This window comes from Tamandua tetradactyla, chromosome 4 (genome assembly GCF_023851605.1).
Source record: "Tamandua tetradactyla isolate mTamTet1 chromosome 4, mTamTet1.pri, whole genome shotgun sequence".
NCBI lineage: Eukaryota > Metazoa > Chordata > Mammalia > Pilosa > Myrmecophagidae > Tamandua > Tamandua tetradactyla.
In genome coordinates this window covers 6414262-6437152 of record NC_135330.1, presented here as the reverse complement: position 1 = coordinate 6437152, position 22891 = coordinate 6414262, and the positions used below count along the sequence as shown (strand labels likewise).

The 22891-nt window shown below is 57.4% G+C and overlaps 4 protein-coding genes across 7 annotated transcripts; 3 read left to right on the top strand and 1 right to left on the bottom strand.

Annotated features, from left to right (window-relative positions):
- Positions 1–980: 980 nt before the first annotated feature.
- S100A1 (S100 calcium binding protein A1) lies at positions 981–4887 on the bottom strand. Its single transcript, XM_077155690.1, has 3 exons — positions 4757–4887; positions 2631–2784; positions 981–1303 (listed from the first exon to the last, which is right to left on the bottom strand). The coding sequence occupies exons 2-3, from the start codon at positions 2769–2771 to the stop codon at positions 1160–1162; spliced, it is 285 nt and encodes a 94-aa protein (XP_077011805.1). The 5' UTR covers positions 2772–2784; positions 4757–4887; the 3' UTR covers positions 981–1159.
- A 671-nt stretch (positions 4888–5558) lies between these two features.
- S100A13 (S100 calcium binding protein A13) lies at positions 5559–9737 on the top strand. The gene is made up of 3 exons (XM_077155689.1): positions 5559–5706; positions 6632–6824; positions 9548–9737. Exons 2-3 carry the CDS (start codon positions 6672–6674, stop codon positions 9689–9691), a joined length of 297 nt encoding a protein of 98 aa, XP_077011804.1. The 5' UTR covers positions 5559–5706; positions 6632–6671; the 3' UTR covers positions 9692–9737.
- A 1955-nt stretch (positions 9738–11692) lies between these two features.
- Positions 11693–13897, top strand: S100A14 (S100 calcium binding protein A14). Its single transcript, XM_077155688.1, has 4 exons — positions 11693–11824; positions 12193–12306; positions 12747–12893; positions 13119–13897. Exons 2-4 carry the CDS (start codon positions 12277–12279, stop codon positions 13254–13256), a joined length of 315 nt encoding a protein of 104 aa, XP_077011803.1. The 5' UTR covers positions 11693–11824; positions 12193–12276; the 3' UTR covers positions 13257–13897.
- Positions 13898–14971: 1074 nt separating this feature from the next.
- Positions 14972–20817, top strand: S100A16 (S100 calcium binding protein A16). 4 transcript variants are annotated; one of them, XM_077156210.1, is made up of 3 exons: positions 14972–15171; positions 19633–19805; positions 20052–20817. In XM_077156210.1, exons 2-3 carry the CDS (start codon positions 19653–19655, stop codon positions 20208–20210), a joined length of 312 nt encoding a protein of 103 aa, XP_077012325.1. In that variant the 5' UTR covers positions 14972–15171; positions 19633–19652; the 3' UTR covers positions 20211–20817. The 4 variants fall into 4 exon arrangements, with proteins under 4 accessions (XP_077012325.1, XP_077012324.1, XP_077012323.1 ...); XM_077156209.1 differs by having other exon boundaries at positions 14975–15188; XM_077156208.1 differs by lacking the exon at positions 14972–15171 and adding an exon at positions 18940–19029.
- Positions 20818–22891: the final 2074 nt, after the last annotated feature.

Sequence of the window (22891 nt, the reverse complement as noted above, 5' to 3'; positions counted from 1 at the left end):
GCTAGCGGACCCGGGATCGGGGCGGACGGGTGTTCTGGCCCGTGGCGTCAGGACTTAGCACCGTACTCTCCCTGGGTCGTGGCTAGTCACGGACGCTGAGAGGGGCTTGTGCCCCGATGAAAAATGAAACTTGTGTTCTGTCGCCCTTTCCCCAGTTAAGGCAGACCATCTAAAAGTCTTTACTGGAGATTCTCCCCGGTTTTTTTCCCCCGGACCCCCGGACCCGGGGCGTTTACTGTTTTTTCCTTTATCCTCATAAGCCCGGTTCAGCGTTGAGAAGTGCCGCCAGCCGGGGCCGCGGAGGCCGCTTTAGGACACACACATCCCCGTCCGTATTTTCCTCTCCACTTCTTTCCCTCCCGCAGTTGGTCTGAGTGCTGTTTAAGCCTTACTGGGGAGGAGGGGAGACGTTTGTGTCCCTTCCGCGCCCTCCTTCCCCCTTGCCTTCCGGACCTCCCATCCCTAGACCTGTGGGGTTTTCCCTGTGGTTTGGTCCATAACAAAGTGCTCCTATGTTTGAGGAATGAGGGAATGAACTCATCCTGAATCTCTTCCTTTACCCCGTATGCACTCATGAGGAGCCATTTATTTTCCTTCCTAGAACGTGGCTTTGTGTGTGTTTAGTAGTCTAAACACACACACGTTTTAGACTTTACATGGCCCAAGTCCAGTAAGGACAGGAATTGTGTCTTGTTCACTGCTCTATCCCCGGTTCCTTCAGAACACCAGCTTAGGGTTTTCAGTAAATATTCTTGAGTGTTGAGGGAGAGATTCTTCTGGCTCTATAGCTTAGAAGCTTCCAGCTGGAAAGTTGAAACCCCACGTTCATGGGCCTTGAGCATTTCTCAAGTAGGACTGTATATGCCCCCCCCTCCCCCCAGTAAGACACCTCCCGGCGGCGTAAGGCCTCTCCCCAAATTAGGCAAATTGGAAGTAAGCAGCTCTCCAACATTTGGGCTACAGAAGAGGCAGACAGTGGGTGGCTGGCCAAAGAAGAGCCTTTAATGTAAGTGCACTTGCAGGCCTGGCCCACTACTCTTGTGCCCTTGATGGGGATGGGAGGAGCGTGGGGAGGGGAAAGGGGGTGGGAGGTAAGCCGGATCAAAGGGCAGATCTGCCAGGGTGGAGGGGAAGGGCGCTGCCCACTGGGGGTGTCTGCTCAACTGTTCTCCCAGAAGAAGTTGTTACAAGCCACGGTGAGGGCGGCCACCAGCACCACGTACTCCTGGAAGTCCACTTCTCCGTCTCCGTTCTCATCCAGTTCCTTCATCACCTTGTCCACCGCGTCCGCATCCTTCTGGGCCTGGGTGGGGGAGAAGGGGAGAGGGGGAGAGGCGGTGGCACGGCGAGTCCAGCGTGCCTGACGCTGAGTTAGGAGCAAGGAGGGTCGTTGATTGAGAAGGAGGCAGAACTACATCGAATGGGACTCCTGTGCTCCCCTCCTCAAAACCCCAATACCCATGGGCTCCTGTTGCCCACAGGATGAGCTCCTCCACAGCGCGGAGTAACGATGGTCACAGCTGTGACCATCCTCGGAGTGCCTTCAATGTGCCAAGCTCCACAGGCATTGTCTAATTCCTCACAAAAATAGATTTTTTTATGAGAGGTAGATTTCATTATTCCCAGTTTAGAGAAGAAACGAATTGACAGTCAGTGGTTAAGCAAGCTGCCAAAGTCACACAGCTTGAAAGTGATAGGGTCAGAATGCAAATCTGGGTCTATAAATAAATAAAAATAAAGTGTCTGTGTACTTCCTACTGTATCCTGAAGGTTCTCTTTTACCGTAGGGCCCCCGTTTGCTTTTGTGGCCTAATTTTGTGCATCCTTCACTCCAGTCAAATTAAACTTAGCATGCTCCACCTTCTTTTCTTCTCTCATGTTTTTATTCATGCTGATACTGCCTCCTAAAATGTCTTCATTTACCCCAATAACCTGCCAGTGGAAATCCATGGCTCAAGTGGCATGTCCTTGGAAAAGCCATCCCACTGTAATCAGGTTAATGTTCTCCCATCCCCTTGCAGGTACCTCTAAGAGCTCTTTGTACTTCCGGCCTTGTTATTGATGAATCTATACACAGCCTTCACTTAACAGGTGATCAAGAAACCAGGGCATTTTTGTTGTTTTTAAAAAATATTTTCGGTGATGAATCTTAGCACACATACATTCCACACATGTACAATCAGTGGCTCACAATATCATCACATAGCTGGGTATCCATCACCATGATCGATTTTTAGAACATTTGCATCTCTCCAGAAAATGGAATAAAAAGAGAAAAGAAAAACTCATACATACCATACTCCTTACTCTTCCCTCTCATTGACCACTAGTATTTCCAACTGCCTGATTTATTTTAACCTTTGTCCCCCCCAATTATTTGTTTATTTTGTATCCGTATTTTTTACTCCTCTATCCATATGCTAGATAAAAGGCGCATCAGATGCAAGTAAACCAGGGCATTTTGAGTTGCACCAGGAAGAGTAGGGGGGCCTGGAAAAAATTCAGGAGAGGTCTAGGAGAGCAGGGAGAAGGCTGGGCTGAGTGGGGGTGGGGTGGGGCGGGACTGGAGATGACAGGAGCGTGTCCACCCCATTCTGCCCACTTGCCCATCCCACCCTCTGCCCACTCACGTCCAGGAAGCCGGAGAGCTCGGTCTGCAGCAGCTCTTTCAGCTCCTTCTTGCTCAGCTTGTACTTGTCCCCCTCCTTGCCGGAATGGGTGTGGAACACGTTGATGAGGGTCTCCATGGCCGTCTCCAGCTCAGAGCCCATTGCGGCAGCTCACCTGTTCACCCCCACACACAAGCACACACGCCATGGAAGTGAGTGGGGGACCAGACCCAGGGCATCCGGGGTTGGGGTGGCGGGGAGGAATCTTGGTCTCAAGCCTGGCTCTACCCCACAGTCCGAACCCTCACGAGATGGGAGCCCCACAGCAATTCACCCTTCACTGAGATATTATAATAGGGAAAACTCAGGCAGAACTAAATCCAGTCCTGCTCTTTGGGTCCGTTAATCCATATTCCAGCCAGACAGGGTTTGGGGCATTGGAGAGAGAGTGACTGGGCTGGCTCTAGAGGCCTGAGGAGGGTGGGGCAGGCAGAAGTGGTCACAGGGCCTGGCCAGGCTGCCTCTGAATCTATTTTTACCCTGCGCCTCATTTGCCCGCATAGCCGGGCTCTGTGTGCTATTGGGGACAGTGAGCTGGGGTCCTTTCCATGGTCTTGACTCTGTGGCCCACCATTAGCAAGGAGTCAGTGTGCTATTCTTGGTGAGCCTGAATGGAGGGGAGACAGTCGGAGTGAGTGGCCTAAGACTCCTTGGGGGGTTTTCACAGCCATTAAGCTATCTGTCAGCAGCTTGGGGGCTCCTTTTGGTCCCTCAACTTTGTTCTTTCCAGAACACGTCATTTTGGCTTCCCTGAGGTAGGCCTCTCATTGCCTCTGGTTCAGCTCCTCTTGCATCTCTGCAGAATCAGCCTTTCCCTTGGAGGAATGGTGGGAACGGACAGGAATGTCTGAGGCTTATCCCTGGAGCCAGGGCTCCCAGGGAGGGGGAGGGGAGACCTGTAGGGCCTTGTCTCCCCAGGCCTAGCCTGGTTGATGTGGGGACAGTGAGAGAAGGGGGAATGGGGCCGGTGTGTATTGGGGAAGATAAAGACTCAATTCCTGAGGTCCTTTGAGGGGCTGGGAGGGAGAAGAAGAATGGAGAGGACTGCTGAGGCTGGAGAGGGGAGACCGTCAAGCCAGTGGGTCTCTTTCCTTTGTCTCTGGGGCTGTCAGCCCCTCCCCAGTCTCAGGGGGCAGCTCAGATGTCTCAGATCAGATGTCCCCATCCTTCCCGGGGTGGGGGGCTGAACAATGGGCCCTGATCGTATGACATCCCAACTCTTCAATGGGGCCCTTGTGAGTGTCACCTGAACTCCGGACATGAGAAGCATTTGTCACAGAGACAGAGGAGAGATGGAATCCAAGCTGGGGCTGATGGAGAGGATAAGGGGGCGTGTGAGGGAAGGTGCTGGTGGCTCGGTTTCCAGCCTCATCCAGGAGGGGCACCTGGAGCCCTCGAGAAGGCTGGGGTTTTGTGCTGGGGAGTTCTGAAAGGAGCTCTTCGGCAGTGTGGGGGTGGGGGTGGGTATGGGCAAACAAAGAGAACAGAGAAAGAGGAGTCTGGATTTCTAGGCCAAGAGAGGGGAGGAGGAGAAAGAGGAGGCCATGTGGGGATGGAATTGGAAGTGGGTACAATATCCTTGTACCCCTTCTTCCTGGTATCACATGACCACACCCTGCCACCTCCAGACTTCCCTGGGACCTGAGCTCTTGGCAGGGTGGGCAGAGGTGGCAGAGACTGAGGCTGGGGCCAGAAGCAGTGGGTCTATCTGTTCTCTTGTTCTAACCCAGTGGAAGCACAGGGAGGGCTGGGTGCCCACCTCGGTTCCTGGGAGATTGAGGGAGAGCTGGCAGGGGACTCGAGGGCTCCTTGGTGGGGGCCTGTGGCCTGGGGCTCAGGGGCAGGCACCTCATTGGTTTCCTTGCCTGCCATGCTCCCACATCTCTCTTGACCTTTACCTGCCTCTCCTTACCACCTTCCAAAACCTATCTCCCCCGAACCCCACCTTGTTGCCATCCTGATGAACTCCTCCTGGACCCTCAGTCTGCCACAATGTCCTTGTCCCCAGAGCCTTGGAGCCCCTCTGAAGCCCCCTATCCCCCAGTTGGCCTGGGCCGGGACCTGGCTCGGTGGGGCAGGGTACTCACGGTCAGCTCCGGCTGCAGATGACAGCAGGTTCTGGACAGCCAGGCCAGGCTGCTAATGTGGCTTCAGAGCTGTGTGGGGAGACCTGTCTTCAGTCGTCCTTACCCCGCTGCCCCCCCCGCGGCTCCACCCCCTCACGGACACCCAGTAGGGCAAGGGGCCAGGAGTGGACAGAGGCGCCCTCTGTGTTCCAGGCTGGAACAGGCCACCCTGTGTTCTCTTCCCCAGCCATGTTCTGCTCCCCTTCTCCCTCGCTGGGCACCAGCATGCGGGCACACAGGAGGAGGGGAGGTGGGGAAGGCAGGTCTGGGGGGGACCCTGGGGCGCCTCACCCGCGCTGGGCAGTGGAGCCCCTGCCACGGCTGAGCCCTGCTGTTCAGCGAGGACCACTCTGAGGGCCTCGGAGCCCAGGTCTCCTCCACGCGGACCCCTGAGGACCCTCAGTGAGTAAGTTAGTTTTAGGGCATCTCCCTGGGGTTCAGGCTGTGATCCCTCTGAGAGATTCAATGCGGGGACTCTTCCTTGGGGATGTCAGTCTGGACCTCTTTCTTTGTGGGGTTTCATTCTGAGGGGGCATTTGTGGTGTTTCTCTGATGGGGCGTCTCTGGGCTCCCGATTGGAGGGCAGGGGTGGGTGGGGGTGGGCGGGGGGTGATTAGCGCGCTCCCAGGTGTTGGGACGGTCGGGTCCCCGCTGGGCGGGGTCTGTCCAGGCAGCTCGGGGAGCCCCAAGTGGGGGCGGGGCGGGCGGGGCGGGGGGGGGCGCGTCCCCGACGGGGGGGGGCTCGGGGGCGGGGCCTCCGGGCCGGGGGCGGGGCGGGGCGGCACCCGCCAGAAAACCCGCGGAGGAAACTCGCCCCGCGGGGCTTGCGAGCCGCTGGCTCCTCCCTCCCCAGACGCCTATAAACCTCAGCCCCGAGGCTCCTGCTCGTTGCACCCCATCTCCTAGCCCTGGTGAGTCGCATCCCCCTTCCTCTCCGGAGAACCTGGGCACCCTCTTTCCTCCCCGGGGCTCCAGCTCCCTCCCCCGGAGGCATCTCCGACGGGGATCCCGGAAGTGGCTTGGAGAGAGCAAGCAGCAGTCTGTGCAGGGATGGGTGGCGGGTGTGGACGGATGGGCGCATGAGGGGTGACCGGGCACGTGCCCTTGCTTCAGTCCGAGCCCCCTCCCCGGGGCTGTGGGTGTCCACACCCTCCCCTCCCAGGCCCTCTGTGGGCGCGAGGGCCAGCACAGTCCTGCCCAGGCCCCCTGCAGCTGGAGACGGGTGCGGGGGGGGGGGGGGGGGCCGCGGGGGCCTGGGCTCAGCCCTCTGTGCAGCCGCCCCAGCACCTGTGCCTGAGGGGAGGCGGGCGGGGACTAGGGAGGAGACAGCCTGAGCCGCCCTGGCTGCAGCTGGGCACCGGCCAGACCCTGGGCTCCTCTTCTGGGAAGAGTGGTCAGGGTGCGGGGGCGGAGCGCTGCGGGTGCACGCCCGGGTCTGAACACAAACACGTTTCGGAGACAAACAACCTTATGACCCTCTGCGGCTGGCCGGGTGAGAGACTTCAGGAAGCGGCTCTTGGACAACCCCCCGAGGGACTGCTCCACAAAGGGGTGCCCAGATGAGAGCTGCCTCTACCGAGGGGCCTCCAGACTGACAACAGACATAAACACTTAAAAAAGGATCCCCAGACTGTGCGGCCTCTCAAGGAAGGGGTTCTGGAAATGAAAACCCACCTCCCCACCTCCTACATTGAGATACTGCTACCGGGCCCCCTGGCCCCTTCTCCCTTCCCAGGCAGATTCCTGAGGTGGCCGTGCCAGGGCAGGGAGCGCTCTGGCCTGGTCCTAGGTCCCAGGCTCCCTGACTCTCCCTTCTGTGCCTTCCCCATCCCACAGGTCAGCCCCTGGAGGGCGGCAGCTCCAGCCCAGCGCCCCAATGGCGGCCGAACCGCTGACTGAGCTGGAGGCTGCCATCGAGACGGTTGTCACCACCTTCTTCACCTTTGCAGGGCGGGAGGGCCGGAAGGGCAGCCTCAGCGCCCAGGAGTTTAAGGAACTGGCCACTGAGCAGTTGCCTCACCTGCTCAAGGTAGGCCAGGGTCTGCAGGCCTGAGAGTACCTAAGGCCCTGCGCGTGTGAGCTGATTCGTGTGACGACAGGTGTGAATGGGGAGAAGGGTGTGGGTGGCTCCGTGTGTACATGGTGCTGGGTTTTCGTCTGGCGTGTGCCGTGTGCCTGTGTGTGTGGTTAGGTAAGCAAGGAATACTGTGTCCGTGCAAGCGGGAGTGTGCGGTGGACGCTGTGCTCCACCCCCCCATGCCTGTTGGGTTTCTGTGTTCTGCCTGCGCAGCTCTGCTGCTGCCCAGCACAGAGCGGGCTTCCAGAAGGTTCAGACACCAGGCAGAATTAGAAGAAAAGCCAAGAGAGGAAACATGGCCTGACCTCCTCGCTTCATGTGTTGGAAACTGAGGCGGTGGGAAAGAGCTTGTCAGAAATAAGGGCACTGCCAAATGCATGGAATGGAAGAATCTCAGTGCAGGAGGGGCCTGAAGCAGCAGCTGGGGTGCTTCCCACCCATCTAAGAATCCCCCCAACTGTGCACCTGACCCCTTTCCTAACAGGTGGAAGTCAGGATTTCAAATTCTTTCATTGTTATTCACAAGCTGTTAACAGGGTCTTGTAGAATTTGTCTGAAAATTCCCAGGCAGATAAAAGTGTGTGAATGTGGATTTAAACATAGACACACACACACACACACACACACACACACACACACGAATCTCTGAAACTCATAGTCTATCTGCTATAAAACCCCCTTTGTCCTCAGGCTTAGAGTTTTCCCTTTGTTTTCTTACTGGAAGCCTGGCTCTCTTCTGAAGGTGCCGCGTTTCCTCCAGCCCTGTCAAGCCTGAACTGTTTTATTCTTCCACCTCCTTCCAGGCCCGGAAATGCCCCAGGTGATCTTTCTGCTTTTCATTGCTGTTTGCATGTCTTAGTTCTTCCTTCTTCCTAAGTCTCCCGGCTCCTTGGAAGATCATATACTCCTGCCCCTCTCTCATTGCTCTCCCCTGTACCCCTTCAGCCCTTAGCTTATTGTTTATCACATCACTGCTTCTGGCGTGATTCTCAGTGGGTTCAGAACCCACTCAGACAATTCATCTGACACCCGAGCCCTTTGATTTCTTAAATCACTTCCAAAGATTCTGTCCTCCAGTATCTCAGCATCCTAATCCTATATTCATGCTTTAGGTCTTCTCTTTACTAAAAGAAAAATAAAGAAGTAAATCAAAACCCTATACCACGTCCAATACCTCAATTTCAAGCCTTCCTTTCTCTAACTTCCATCTCCTGTCTTTCCATTTTTATTCCTCTATCTGCGTCTTCCGTTTCAGCATTTCCTTGTCTCCACTGGGACTGCCAATCTCTTGACCCTTTTTTCATCATCATCCCTTGTGTCCTCATTTCCCTTCTTATTCAGCTTGAGTTCTAAGGTTCAGTATCATCACTCCTTCACCTCTTTTGCTTCTGTCTCTTTCTTTGTCCTACTTGCCCCGCAAATTCTCAATCCTGGTTAAATCCAACATTCCACCTAAATTAACTTGTTGGTTAACCTATTGGTTAAATCCAACATTCTGCGCCTGCACCCGTGTAGCTGAATGTGGCTGGAGAAAAGCACTCAGCCAGGCCCACTTGCCTCACTTTAAATCTATAACCACAAGCCCCAAGGGGACTCTTGACACCGCCCGCCCGGCAATTCTATTTCATTTCCCTGGTCCATTCATTCCCCAGCTCTTTCAGATCCTGATTTCACAACATTCCTCTCCTCAAATTCCGTTACCTGCCCCCCACCCCACCCTGTCTCTCTGTTGACTTTACTTCTTTACTGAGAAAATAGGAGCAACAAGGAAATTCTACGCCCTCCTGTGACCATGAATGCTGTCTCTGCTCCTCTGATCCCCTCTGCTGGGGCCCTGCATCCCAAACCTGTCGCTTATTTAAAGACTTCACTCTTGCAATTATAGACCTTTTTCTTGCATCATCAGAATTCTTAATCACCTTACAAATACGCTATCATCTCTCCATTAAAAAAAATAGAATAAATTTCCCCTTAATCCTATCATCCCCTCCAGCCATACTTTGTAGCTCTGCTTCCCCTTATAGCAAAATCTCCTCAAAAGCAATAAGAGTTATTTATACTTAATGTTTCCACTTTTTCCTCTCCCAATAATCCCCACCCGTAATTTCCTCTTGAAACCTTTCTCATCAGGTTTTCATTCTAACCATGCTACTGAGATTTCTCTTGTCGCTATCATGAATGTCTTCTTTATTACTTAATGATTGGTTCTTATTTCTCATTTACACTGCTGAACTGCTTTTTTTTCACTTGGTTTTTTGGATGCCAAGAGTAACTCGCAGTGTCTGATCGTGGCTTCTCTGTCTCTCCATCCTTTTCTTCCCTGGATGCTGCACAGAACTCCGCTGGTCTCTGGAGCCTTAGAACGGTTCATTTGGACAATTTCTGCCCATCCTCTTGCTGCTTTTGGGAGGGGATTGATTCCTGCAGCTTCCTCCCTATTCCTCCAATTTCCTGGAAGTGAAGTGCCAAACATCAGATCCCCCCATCTTCCCCAGTAGTCAGGCACCGTGGCAGTGCGGTGTTGGGCTTGTGACCTCATCTGTAAGACAAGGGTCGCTTACCTTGGTACTCTCTGCGGACTCTTCCCTCAGAGAATGGCATTGGCAATTCTCTTGTCTCTCCTGGTTTCGAAAACCTTCATTTCTGACCTGACCCTTCTCCTTGGTGTCTCCCAGGATGTGGGCTCCCTAGATGAGAAGATGAGAAGCTTGGACGTGAATCAGGACTCGGAGCTCAAATTCAACGAGTACTGGAGGCTGATTGGGGAGCTGGCCAAGGAGATCAGGAAGGAGAAGGTGCAGGAGGTCCAGAAGAAGTAAAGCCAGCTGGGGTGGGCTGGGTGGGGCAGGGCTGGCAGGACCCTCCGCCCCCCAAATGAAATAAAGCCTCCCTTTCGAAATACAAATGCAGCACTTATTCAAGCCCACTTGATTTCTTTTCCTAAGACCAGGGGGTGGGCAAGCTCTGCTGTGACTTATAGATGGCTCTGGAAACGATGAGCTCCTAGAGGGTTGGGGATGTTGTTCCTTTTTGAATATTTTGCAGCACTTAACTCCAGGTCTGGTACATGGTAGGAGTTCATGAAATAAATGGTTGATGAATGAATGTATGAAAGTGAGGGCTTACCATGTGCCAGGGGCAGTGCTTAAGATTTTTCCCCACACTTAGTTAATTCTCACAGGTATTTGAAATAAGTACTATCTTTAAGTCCTGTATTAAGGATGAGGAAACAGATTTTAGAGGCCTTAAGTAGCAAAGACAAGAATAGGCAGATCTGGGTTGAATTCAGAGCCTCTGAGTCTTCCCTGGATGGGCGTTTGGGAACACTAGGTCTTCTTTTTCTCACTCTGTCCACGGCAAGGGTGGAGGAGAAGGATGGATACGAGGTTCTGACTCAGGGACTTTGGGATGAGGTTGGCAAAGCTGCCAGAAGTGGACTTGGGGTACAGCATTGCGACTGCTTCCCCTGTGGTTTGAGGGCCATGTGGTTTGCACTGCTCTCCACCAGGGGGAGGAGGGGTGGGGCTGCTCAGAGGGCGCGGCCTTCAGGGGCTGATGCCACAGCACTGTGGGGTGGAACCCCTTGGGGACAGCTGTTAGTCCAGAGGAACCTGTAGCTGAGATGAGTTTCCCCACCACATACCAAGAAAGGGTCTCAGACTGAAACCTCCCATCTAAGGGTGGCCGGACGAGAGACCTCATGGGGGCCCATTTGGCTGAGACCTTTCAGAGAGGCTCCTGCCCTGTGGGACCCCACAGTGAGAAGCCCTGGGAGGGGCGGACCCCTAGACCAAGATCCCTCAGAGAGCTCACAGGCTGAGGCACTACCGAGAAGCCCCCAGGTTGAGAGACCCTCAGAAGGAGACATTCTTGGAGGAGTCCCTGCACGGAGTAGCTCTCAGAGGGCCCCGACTAAGATGAAAAGTGCAAGTGCCTTAGAAGGAGACCTGGGGAGGGCCATGGAGAGGTGTACTGTGGTCTCAGAATCTAGGAGAGGAGCCCAGAGGTCAAGTTCCTCACCCATCCTCGCCCTGACCTGTGCTGACTCCTCTGCCCTTCCCACCCCCCACTCCGCAGTTACTAGGTGCCCGGCCTCTGTGCCCACGAAGGTTGGAGGTAGACTGAGGCTGGGTTCCCCAACCTGCAGCCCAGGCTCCCTGGCGCTCTGTGGGTGGGAGGGCGCCTGGGTTCTGGAACAGGGATGGTGGCGTTTGCTCCGCAGTCACCCGGTTAGGGGAAGCGTGGGTTCAGAGGGAGGGAGAAGGCAGCCAAACCAGTCAGGAGAGGTAAATAGCTGCCAGGTAACCCACGTGGGCCCCACAAATGCACACCCTGAGCCGCTGAGCTTTCCAGGAGGGAGGAGTCGGGACACTCCACCCTCCCTGGGCCCCCTACCAGGCTGCCCTTCTCTGGCCTTTCCTCCTACCCTCCCCCCCCCCCATTCATCTCCCTGGGAGAGGCTGGGGGTCTCAGAGTCTGGGCAGGCCTGAGTGTCCTTATCCAAACTGGCCCTGGTTGGAAGGAGTGCATGTGTGCGCATGTGCGTGCATGTGTGTGCGTGCGTGTGCGTGTGCGTGTGTGTGTGTGTAGGCATGCTCACTGGGGACCCTGACCCTTATTCATCCCACCTCCACTTCCCTGCCCCGCAGTTCGCCCGGGCCCTTCCACGTCCCAGGCTCAACCCCGTGGGATTTCTAAAGCCCTCCTCTTCTCTCTCGCCTGTCGTCCCAGCCCAGCCCTCATGGCTCCCTCCGCAGCAGGGGGCAGCAGCGGCTCTGCAGCTCTGGCCATGGAGGGTGGAGCCCATAGGGTTGGCTCAGCACCCAGCACAGTCATCGCAGGGTGGCCTAGGGGTGAGGCCTGGCCTCCTGCCTCCCCTCCCTTCCCCCAGGTATAAGAGCTGAGTTCAGGTGTGTTGGCTCCTCCTGTCCTGTCTCAGCAGCGGCCGGCAGGTAAGGAAGCCCAGGGCTTGTCACCTAAATGGGCTGCCCCCCAATCAGAGCCCACTCTACCCCTTACTCCTAGGGAAAGGGCTCAGGGGGGGCAGGTCCTGGAGTCTGGCGTGCGTGTGTGTGCACGTGTGCACGCGTGCGTGCGTGTAGAAAGAGGTGGGTGGCTGGAGGAGGTGGGAGGAAGGAAGCCGCGTGAGGTCCCGGGGATTCCCTCCGCGTGGCTTGGGCTGGGGGCTGTGACTTTAGCTCCCGGAGCCTGGTCAGGAGCCTGTGCGAGTCTGGATCTGACCCTGGATGGGGCACAGCCAGAAGGAGGTATTGAGAAGGAAATGCTCTGTTCTCGCCTCACTTTGGTCCCCCTCCTCTAGGCAAACCATGAAGCATCGGCTCCTCTGGGGCCGGCTGTAGGACGAGTTCACTCTCTGCAGAGGGACAGACGCACCCAGGTCACAATGGGCCAGTGCCGGTCAGCCAACGCCGAGGTGGGCCCGGTCCCCCTGGCCTGCTTTCCTGCTCCCACGCTCCTCTCCTCCACCTCGAGGGCCTGTGCTTGGCCGCTGGCTTCTGGCCCCTCCCCTTGGCCTGGCCTTGCCCCTCAGACCCTTCTCCTGAGAGCGGACCCCCTCCCTGATGCCCACACAGGCTGATGCCGGTGCAGCTTTCCCAGGAAGAGGAGGCCCAGACTGCGTGCTGGGACCTGCCCTGCCTGGGGACTGAGAGAGGGCGGGGGCAGAGGTGCTGGGGAGCAGCCGAGCCCAACGTGGCTCAGGGAAGAGGCCGCCGCAGCAGGGAGGCCAGTGGGGCAGGGTGCTGGACACTGGGCTGGGGAGTGGGTGGCAGCCTGGGTGCCTTCCAGTTCTCTTTTGCTCTGTTGGCTTTGCTGGGCCCCAGCCTGATTGTGGGTGCTGCTCTCTGCCCTCAGGATGCCCAGGAATTCAGTGACGTGGAGAGAGCCATTGAGACCCTCATCAAGAACTTCCACCAGTACTCGGTGGAGGGTGGCAAGGAGACAATGACTCCCTCCGAGCTGCGGGACCTGGTCACCCAGCAGCTGCCCCACCTCATGCCGGTACTAAAGGAGGGGACCCTGCCCCAGCCAGGCCCCTGACTTCCTAAGCACGTGCTCTGGGCCCCCACCCCTGCTGCCACAACTCCCGGCACTGGCAACCCCCATCCCCTCCGCCTTGCCAGTGCCAGGGAGACTTAGGTGCTGCGTCCGCCCCGGGGCAGGGTGGAGTGGGAAGATTTGGAGACCTGCTTTGGCTGAACCTCTGGGTGCCTTCCCTTCCCTCAGAGCAACTGTGGACTGGAAGAGAAAATCGCCAGCCTGGATGGCTGTAAGGACTCGAAGCTGGAGTTTGGGAGTTTCTGGGAGCTGATCGGAGAAGCAGCCAGGAGTGTGAAACTGGAGAGTCCTGCCCCAGGGAGCTGAGATCCTGGCCTTGCAATTTTAGGGGGGATGTTGGGGAAAGGGGACCTTAGAGACTGTGGGCCTGGAAATAAAACTCTTCTCGCCATCCTACTCCTCAGTCTACACCTGTCCTCACCTCTCAAGGCTCAGAGCCATTACCCGCTCCAGGGTCTCCCCGGGCTTTGCTCCTGGGAGCTGTATGGCGCTAATGGGGCCAGTGGTCCACCCGGAGGGAGGCTGGGGGCGGGGGTTGGGGCCAGAGATGGATCTTGAGGGACCACGAGGCATAAGAAGGGTGTAAGGGCCAAGGAAATTGGTAGTGGGGAGCAGAGAGCAGCTGGGATCTGGGGAATGATTTGAGGAATGGGGCTGGGAATAGGGTTAGATATTTGGTAATGTAAAGGGTCTCCGAGAACCCACTCTTCCTGATTTCTCCCCCAGTCCAAACTGTAAAAATCTACCCGGTACTGTCCCTCCCTCCCTGCAGAGCTGCAGGCACGAGGGCAGGGAAGAGGGGCTCTGGGGTGAGAAGAGAAGAGGGTGTGAATTTGGGGGTGAGGGGGCCCTCTGGGTGCTTGGGCATTTATAGAATGATGGTTTTTCCTTTTCTTTCTTTTTTTAAATTTTTATCATTTGATTAATAAAAAATGGAAAAAATGAAAGGTGTTGTCTTGATTGGCTGCCTCTCCCGCCCCAGAGGGCCAAGGTGAGGGGCTGGAGGGGGACGGCAGAGAGTGGACGGGTGGGGTGGGACACGCAGGGGTGGGCTCGTTGGCACTAGAACGGGACGGGGATCCTCCTTTTCTCTTTACCCCAGAGGCCCCAAAGGTGGGAGCCCTGGTCCTCTCTGAAGGACAGAGTCTTCCTTGCCAGTGGCCTGGCCCTCTGACGAGGTGGTGCCAGCACAGCCGGGGAAAAGCACGTGGACGCAGGTGTCCTGGGGCCTGGTCGACGATTGGCCAAGGGAAACCTGGGGCTGAGAACGCTGCTAACAGGGCTGGGTTTGACGTCCAGTTCTGCCACTTACTATCTGGGGGGTTCTCAGTGAGCAATGCTCTCAGATGATCAGTTTCCTCCTCTGAGAAATGGGCTACTACTAGTGCCTCCCTCACAGGATTGCTAGGGGTGAGAACTTAGCAGGGGGCCTGGCACGTAGGGAGCGCTGAGGGATCAGAAGCCATGCTGTTGGAGCGGGAGTGGGTTCCTCTCTCTGGGTTTCAGCTGTGACCTCTCCGCAAGGAGGCCGCATCACACCTTTTCCCTGGGGATCTTGGGGACGGAGTGGAGGGGCCTTCTGGAGAAGCCCTCTGCGGCACTTGGGAGATCCTAGAGAAGAGTCTCAGGAAAGCCCCTGATGGAGCAAACTGGGCATGGAAGCCCAAGGAGCCAGGCTCCGGTTCCTGGCGTTTGCCTCCGTCTTGAGCCCACAGAAATCAGGGGCCGTTCCTTAAAGTCCAACAGCAAGGAAGGTTCTGTGGCCCGCTAGGCTGGCCGGGTGCTAACTGAACTGACCTGTTGGGGATCCCCGAAACCGGGCTCCCAGGGACCGAGGCGAGGAGGGCAGGTGACAGTCCCTCCCTTTCTCTCCCCTGTCCTGCTCTGCTCAGGCCCTGGGGGGCTAGGAGGCTGGGGTTGGGGGAGTGCCAGCTTCCACCACTCCCTCCGGAGTGGGGTGGAGGAGTGTGAAAAAGGTGTGTTTTCCTTTAACAAGGGCCCAACCCAAGGGCCAAGTCTAGAGGGAGCTCAGTCGCTATCTCCCCACCCAGCCAGCTCGGCCAGGCCGGTGGGAGTGGGGCAGGTTCTGGGAGTGCAGCGGGGAGGAGCCGGAGGGCCAGGCCGGTGGGAGTGGGGCAGATTCTGGGAGTGCAGCGGGAGCCGGACGGACTTCGCGGGGAGCTTGGCGGAGCACAGGCCCCGGAGCCCTGCTGGAGAGGAGGTGGGCTGAGGAGGCAGGTGAGCGCCCCGGGCCCAGCCTGAGAGGTCGGGGGGCTGCCGGAGAGGCCCAGCAGGCTCGGGAGGCCGGGAGAGGGGGCCACTGAAGCAGGGCTAGGCAAAGGGGCCTGCCAGAGGCAGAGCTGGAAGATTTTGATGATTATTAACTTTCCTGAGAGGTCCAGACTGGGGAGTCCTGGTGCAGTGGGGGACTGGGAAGGCCCTCCCCGGCCCTCCCTGACCCTCCCCAACCTCGTAGCAGACTGGGCTCCTGTCCAGGAACCCAAGCCCTGGCAGTGGGTCCCGGAGACAGGCCCACAGCTGCTCCGAGTCTCCTTTAACAAGCCAAACAGCAAAGCATGCAGGTGGGGGTGGGGGCTGGTGCTCAGACCTCAGGGACAGGCCTCAGTGGGCTCTGGGAGCCGTGGCTGGGGAGAAGGGACAGGGCCCAGGAGGAGCCAGCGAGGCCCCAGGGAGCCTGAGGGCCCTGGAGAGGGGCAGGGGCCGAGGGGCTTGTCCTCCACCTCGGGACTCAGGCAGGCCCCCCGGCAGGCCCCAGTGCACTCTGGGAGGGACTCTGGCAGGGATGGACGGTGGCAGAAACCTGGGTGAGGCCCTGGGGGTGTCTGGGAGCCCCGGGACAGGGTGAGGGCCGGACCTCCGCAGCTTCTCCTTTACCTCAGGAACCAGGCAGGTCCTGGCTTGACTTGCTTTGCTTGGCAGAGCCGCCAGCGTTGCGGGAGTGCCCTTGCCCAGCCCTGACAGGTGGAGGTGAGGGCAGAGGTGCCGGGAGACCAAGCCTTTCCCACTGGCTGGTGAGGAGGTTGCTGAGTGTGGGTGAGGCCGGGGCAGACATGCATATGTATGTGTGTGCACACGTGTGCACTCACACCAAACTCTCCCAATTCCTCTTTTCTGGAAAAAATGTCAAAGGAGCCGGGTTCTCCGAGAGCAGTAGATGGAAGGGAGACAGGTTACCGAGGAAGAGGGGATAAGGAACGGCAGATTTCCTTGTTCTGTGTGTGTGTGTGTGTGTGTGTGTGTGTGTGTGTGTGCGCGCGGGTGAGCTGACATCTGGAAGTCCTTTGGCGGTAGGAGTGATGAGGCATGCGCATAACTATGAGAGGCTGAGAATTCAGCTTCGTGGAACTGGGAAGAGCATAAAAAGAGGAGCTGAGAATGGGGCTGTGGTAGATGGAGAGATTTGTTTCAAACAGCCTGGCAAATAAGAGTAAAGCATTATCAGTGCCTTTTAGATGACACCATCTCTGCATATCAAAGGAAATGTAGGTGAATGAATGAATGAACAAGGGAAGGAATGAGTGAATGAATGCATATGTAAGTGAATGCATGAGAGTGAATAAATGAGTCCACAAATGAATGAGTGAGCCAAAGAATGGCGAATGAATGAGCGGATGAATCCCAGGGCGTTGGAAGGGACCCGGAGAATCAAAACGTGGGTCAGTTGTGGACCTTGGTCTGGAGTGAACAGTGATGGGAGTGGGGAGCCCAGGGGCCTACCCGGCTCTTAGAAATGATTCAAGGTGCAGAAAGCATGTGTGGAGGTGGGACGAGAAGGCGAACTTCGGAGGGTGTGGTGGAGGCTCGGGCCTCTGGGCTGAAGGGGCCTGGGGAGTTGAGGGGTGGGAGTGGGTTGGGAGGCCCTGGGAGGGGGTGGGGCCCAGAACCTGGGGGTGGGAGGGTGCGGCTGCAGCCGGGTTTTTGGAGAAGTCAGCAAGCTGGGGTGAGGCAGGCGGGGGTGAAAGCCTCTGGGCTGCTCACTGATGACTCAGCCGAGGAGACAATGAGCACATTGTGGGGAGAGGGTTGGGGGCCCCAGGTGAGATAGCCCTTTGGGGGACAATTGCTCCCCCATTCCTGATTTTTTGGGAGACTCCAGTGCAGCCAGGATCTGCCCTTGTTGCTAGGCCTGGAGGACAAGGCCCCTTTCCCCAGGATGTGACCAACCCTGGCAAAGACTCCAAAGGGCTGCCCCCACCTCAGCCCACACCTTTTCACCCTCCAGCAGCTGCATTCAGGCCTAAACTCCCCTTGCTCAGTCTGTGCCCTCCAGTAGTTACAGCCCTATATACCCAAGGCAGCGCTTACATTTTAAACTTCACCAGCTGAAGGCTGCCAACTCCCAGTTTAGCCCCGTTCCTAAAAGCATGAAAACCTGCCTAACCCCTGTCCCCAACTCCCCCAAGCAATAAAAACCCTATTCCCCCATTCCCACTTTACAGCAGTGGCTTCTCTCTTGAGCACTGCCCAGGAGGTTCTGTTTCTTCCTAAAATAAAACCTGCGCCTGAACTCCTTTGTTCTCACCTCAATGGCAAAGTCACTGCAGGTCCTGCCTGCAGCCTGATCCTTCCCAGGAAGAGGCTTATGGGGCAGCAGGCCCCACCTCTTGCCTGGGAACCCTCAGGCCTGGCTGAGGGATGGGTGGGGTGAGGTGGCAGAGCCCGGTTTGGTCCCGAGGGGAGGGAAGAAGGAAGAGGACACCCGACTGTCCAACTCCAACTCTGACAAGCTTCCTTTAGAAAAAGCTTCAGGAAAGCACGTGTCTAATGGTCAGATCCCAGGATCACAGGAAGGGGTGGGGGTAGTTTATGGGAAGAGGATCTCGGAACAGAAGCCCAGAGACACTGAGCTCCTTCCCTGGGATCACCCAGCACAGCCGGCAGCGGGTGTGAAAAACCTTGTGTCTCGCCTGCTTGGCTGCTGCCAGAGGCTGGGTGTGGGTAGGGTCCCGAGGAAAGAGGAAATAAGACTGTTAGAAGGGAGTAGATGAAGAAGGCATGGTAGGTGAGGCGGGCGGGCAGGGGATAGGGGCAGAGGCAGCTGCTTTTCCTTTCCCTCTCCCAGGTAGTTCCTGCAGGACTCCTCATCTGCAGGAACGGGGGAACCAGGAGTGGGATGGCTGCGGGTGGGGGTCCTCTGAGCTCCCTCCTGGCCCCCGAGGCCCGCTCCTGAGACCCTCTGAGATGGGTCTGACTCCAACAAGCCCTGGGAACGCTGGTCCTGGGCTGGACCACACCATCCAAGGGCAGCCGAGCAGGCAGCTCATGGACTAAAACATCCGTTTCCTTCTCCTGTGTGGATGTTAGAGGATTTGTGCGAACATCTCATAAAGATACAGGCATTGGGCCACACGGTTTAACGCTTCACAAATTGCCCTGTGGAGGAAGGCCTGGTTTCCTGCAGTCACGGTGCCCGAGGGGCCAGGCCGGTGAGGCCGGGAGAGGAGGTCGGGGGCCGGTGGGGGCTGCCCCAGCCTGACCCCTCTCCCCTTCCACTCTCCGGCCTGGACCTTCAGGGTCTCGCCCTTCCTTCAGAAGGAGCTTCAGAAAAGCATGGGCCCAGACCTGCTGAGAAGGGCAGTCAGGGGCCTCAGACACCCGGAGGCAGGAGTGAGAGTGACAGAGCCTCTGCCCCGACAGCACTGGGCTAGGCACTGCGGGCTGGAGGAGATGCCGTGAGGACGGGCGTGTCTGTGGGAGCAGACGAGGGGGCACTGAGGAGGGGTCCGCCAGCCCACAGCGGGTGACAGGGTGCAAGCCCGGAAAGTGGAGGGGCAGGAGGACGGCGTGGGAGGGGGTAGAGGCAGGTGGCAGCCTGGACAGCTGGACGGGCACACCCCATCTAAATCAGACTGCGGCTCTGCCGGCGCTGCGTCCACCTCCCCCCGCCAGGACCCGCCAGGCAAGGGCAGCTGCAGCTCATTAAGGGGCCTGGGGGTGGGAGGGAGCCTGATTTGCCCGGGTTGACTTGGGGGGGCTCTGGGCATGGGCGGCGACTCACAGACCAGATCCGCCTGCTCCCTCATATCCTGTTATTCAGAAGGCTGGATCCGCTGGGACTGTGAGTGCCCTTTGTCCTGGGGCGAGGGGGCCGTGTGTGGCCTCTGGCAGGCAGCCGCTGTGCCCACGGCCCATCTCCAGCCGGGGCCTGGCTCCTTAGGTAGCGGGGTTGGGGGCGGGGACCTCCTTGGGTGCTGGGGTGGCTTTGAAGGGGGAGGGGCTAGTGGGGCGCAGCTGGTGGGCCTGCAGGGCCGGGCTCAATGGCTCAGGACCTCGTGTTCTCCCAGAGAGGGGCAGCCTGGCCCGAGACCCTGCACTCCTTGCTCTGGCGTCTGGGTTGAAGGGACTGGGGAGGCCCTGGGCCCTAGACCTCTGGCTTTGTCGCAATTTCTCTCCTCCTCCCATGGGAGCCTCTTTCTCTCACTGGGGCTTGGAGGAGCTGTCACCCCGGCCCCTGGGGCTCGGGCAGGGCCTGGAGAACCTGCCGAGGCAGTTGAGCTGGGAGTTCCTGGATTAGGGGAGCCGCATAGCCCTCATTCCAGGGCTCACCCCCGCATCGACCTGTCATCGCTCCCCATTTCCCAGCGGCCCGGGGCGGTGATGTGGATGCGGGGCGGGGTAGAGCCCACGGGCGCTCTTTTCACCCACCCCCTGGTGTCGCCAGGCCCTGTGAGGAGGGGGCAGATGGCGGACTGCTACACGGACCTGGAGAAGGCAGTCGTGGTCCTGGTGGACAACTTCTACAAATACGTGTCGAGGCACAGCCTGGTCAAAAACAAGATCAGCAAGAGCAGCTTTCGCAAGATGCTTCAGAAAGAGCTCAACCACATGCTGACGGTGAGGCTGCCCCACCCCGGCCCTCAGGATGTCCTTCCCCCAGGGCCCCTGTCCTTCCAGGGTCCCCCTCCCGCAGGGCGTCCCCCCTCTGCCCTCCGGCGGGCCCAGGCCCGAGCTGCTGAGGGCTCTGCTGGTGTTTTCCGAGGGCAGAGGCTGCCCGGCCACTTCCTTCCCTGCCCGGAGCCCAGCCTGGGCGCCTCGGGGGCGGCTGCCGGGAGGGTGGCTGGTGACTGGCCTCTCCCTCAGGACACGGGGAACCGCAAGGCGGCTGACAGGCTCATCCGGAACCTGGACGCCAACCACGACGGGCGAATCAGCTTCGACGAGTACTGGACCTTGATTGGTGGCATCACCTGCCCCATCGCCAACCTCGTCCGCCAGCAGGAGCAGCAGGGTGGCAGCTAGGGCCCCCCACCCCACCCTGCCAGGCACCAGCCCGCCTCCAGCCTTCCCCAGACCCCTCCCCAGCTCCCTCCCCCTGGCCGGGCCTCTGTCCTAGCTTCCTCCGGGAATTTCTCCTGACCTCTGGGGAGAAGTCGGGGTCCCCATCTGAGTGTCTCAGTCTGGGGATGCCTCCGTGAGGGTCTCAGTCCCTGGAGCTAGCTGGTCCTGGGGGGGGCCCTTGTGACATCTCAATGCAGTCAGGGGACCCCAAAATTTCCTTCGTCTTTTCGGTCCATCTACCATTCCAATAGCTGATGATCCCGCTGACACCCCCGATTCTGGGTCTATCCCGACCCCCCGAGGTCAGCTGCTGCTGAAGGGCTCCTTGTTCCTGGAAGCAGCAACAGAGACCTCCTGCCTTCCCCTTAGCTCTTCTTCTGGGAAGAGCACGGCTGGGGTTCCCCTCCAGCTGCCTCTGTGCCTGGGAAAGAGCAAACAAAGCAGGGCTGGGCCCCCTCCCTCCTGCCTGGCCAGAAGCGTGGCAAAAAGAGTGGTATGTGGAGATTGTCTTCCTTTTACTCCGCCCCTCTGTGATGCTCATTAAAACTTTCCCACCTGTTGGGCTAGCCGCCTGCCTTGGTGGTCTTTGTCCTGGGTCCTGGCAAGGGGTGGGATTGGTGGCAGGAATCTCACAGAGAAATCCCAAGAAATCTCAGGTCCCAGCAGGTGGTAGCAGCCCTGGGGGGGGCAGCTCCCTCCCTCCTGCTCCACAAAGGCCCCGAGGTTGTGCGTCCCCATGGCTGGGTTTTCACAGTTCATCCCCATGGCTGGGTTTTCACAGCTCGGGCTCAGCCTGGTTCTCAACTCACAGGCACAGGGTCTCCCTCACTCAGCACTCACTGCAGCTCCACAAGTCTCCAGGCTGTCAGGACCATCCTGAGCCGAGGAGCCTGAGGCCTGGTTCATGATTGCCACGTGGCTTCATTTCAGGGCCCACCCACACCAACCTGTCATTTGTTCCCCTGGATTACTGGATTATTCCAATCCTCAGAGAAGTTGGTGGGGTGGGAAAGCCAGGGGCCAAGAGCGAGGGAATTGCAACTTGGAGGAGAGAAAACCACGGCATGCAGCTGCTGGAGGGGCAATGCCAGTTTTGCTGGTCCTCCCCTGCTCTTGCGCAGAGGCAGCTCTGCCTGTCTGGAGATGACACAAAGCCCAAGAGGAAAACCAGGGCAGGAAGTCCAGGCAGCAGAGCTCGGCATCAGCGGTTACGATCCGGGGCAGCACAGGCCAAGGTTCAAGGGTGTTCTAAGAGATGTGCAGGCGCAGATAGTCTAATTGGAATCCATTTACAGAACCTCAATCTTCTAAAATTGCTCTGTCTTAGAACAGGCCTGCAGAGAAGGTATCATGCCACACCTCTCCTTTCCAGTAACCCTTCCCCAATTAAAAATGAAAGGCATAGCCTTTACCTGTCTCAAATACGCTCCACCATCCCGACTGAGTGGTAAAGGAGAACTCACTGCCATATATTTATATGCATTTTATATGGATGGTGGACGGTATCGAATCATCTGTGGTGGATGGAACCGTTTGGACAAGTTCTTGGTCTTGGAACGCATTCTGATTGGGCCACACCTTAACTGGATCGACAGGATGGGTTACTCCAGTAAAGGTATGACCCGCCTGAATCAGCTCAGGCTGGGCTTTCATTGGGACTGCTGGAGTCCTTTATAAGCAGTGTGAAAGTCAGATGAAGGAGCAGCCTTGGGGAGCAGCCTGAAGCTGGGAGTCAAAGGTCAGGGGGGAGGGGGCAGGGTTGTAGGGGTAATGGGGGAGGAGGGGCTGGGGGAAGGAAGTCTCCTAGCCTTAGAAACCATGAGCCAATAAATTCCTGTTTTAAGCCCACCCAATTGGATGGTATTTGTTACAGCAGCTGGAAACTAAAACATTGCCATAATGTTTAGATTTCATTGAATACACATTTGCAATAGAGTTTTTAACAGTTTTATTTTAAAATGTCAATATCTACATTTCAGAAATTATGTGCTTTGCAATAATTTAAACTTACAATGAAAAATCTCGGCTAAATTTCCTTAAGGAGCCTAGAAGTAACCCCTGCGAAGATGGCTGCTTTCGAGGGCAGCAGGGAAAGGAGCAGAGTGGGGAGGTGTTATCTCGGAAAGCTTCCTGGAGGAGGGCTGGGCAGAGCTGGGCTGGAAAGCAGGAGAGCATCAGGCCCAGAGGACACAGCAGGGATGGCCTCGTGCCACGGCCTCGGGGCAGTAGAGGAGGTGGTTCCTCCAAGCATGTGGTATGGGAGATTTTGTGAGGAGCCCTGTAGGCAATTCAGGATACAGCAGCCCTTCTGGCCCCTTCCCTATCAAGGACCATGTCCTCAATGCATCTTCTAGTCTTCCACACCTTGCCTGTCCCCTCTCACCCCACTCAGCCTTTCTGTCCACGGAAGGCTGGATCCTACCCCAGAAGCCCATGTTCTTACTCTTAATCCACCCCTATGGGTGGAACCCATTGTAAACAGAACCTTTTGATGAGGTTATTTTTAGTTAAGGCGTGGCCAACTGAACCAGGGCGGGTGTTGGTCCTATAAGTGAAGGCCTTATAGAGAAACCACATGGAGGGGCGAAAGCAAGTCCAGGGAACTGGAGGAGAAAGGGGAAGACAGTGCCATGTGCATTGTG

What these genes read in the sequence shown, in the direction of transcription:
- S100A13 (XM_077155689.1), top strand. Translation starts at nt 6,672, where the DNA reads ATGGCGGCCGAACCGCTGACTGAGCTGGAGGCTGCCATCGAGACGGTT. An exon ending in AGTTGCCTCACCTGCTCAAG is followed by an intron (nt 6,825 to 9,547) that starts GTAGGCCAGGGT and finishes GGTGTCTCCCAG; the next exon opens with GATGTGGGCTCCCTAGATGA.
- S100A14 (XM_077155688.1), top strand. Translation starts at nt 12,277, where the DNA reads ATGGGCCAGTGCCGGTCAGCCAACGCCGAG. An exon ending in GCCGGTCAGCCAACGCCGAG is followed by an intron (nt 12,307 to 12,746) that starts GTGGGCCCGGTC and finishes CTCTGCCCTCAG; the next exon opens with GATGCCCAGGAATTCAGTGA. An exon ending in AGCTGCCCCACCTCATGCCG is followed by an intron (nt 12,894 to 13,118) that starts GTACTAAAGGAG and finishes CCCTTCCCTCAG; the next exon opens with AGCAACTGTGGACTGGAAGA.
- S100A16 (XM_077156208.1), top strand. Translation starts at nt 18,954, where the DNA reads ATGGGCGGCGACTCACAGACCAGATCCGCCTGCTCCCTCATATCCTGT. An exon ending in AGGCTGGATCCGCTGGGACT is followed by an intron (nt 19,030 to 19,632) that starts GTGAGTGCCCTT and finishes TGGTGTCGCCAG; the next exon opens with GCCCTGTGAGGAGGGGGCAG. An exon ending in AGCTCAACCACATGCTGACG is followed by an intron (nt 19,806 to 20,051) that starts GTGAGGCTGCCC and finishes CCTCTCCCTCAG; the next exon opens with GACACGGGGAACCGCAAGGC.
- S100A1 (XM_077155690.1), bottom strand. Translation starts at nt 2,771, where the DNA reads ATGGGCTCTGAGCTGGAGACGGCCATGGAGACCCTCATCAACGTGTTC. An exon ending in AGCTCTCCGGCTTCCTGGAC is followed by an intron (nt 1,304 to 2,630) that starts GTGAGTGGGCAG and finishes TCCCCCACCCAG; the next exon opens with GCCCAGAAGGATGCGGACGC.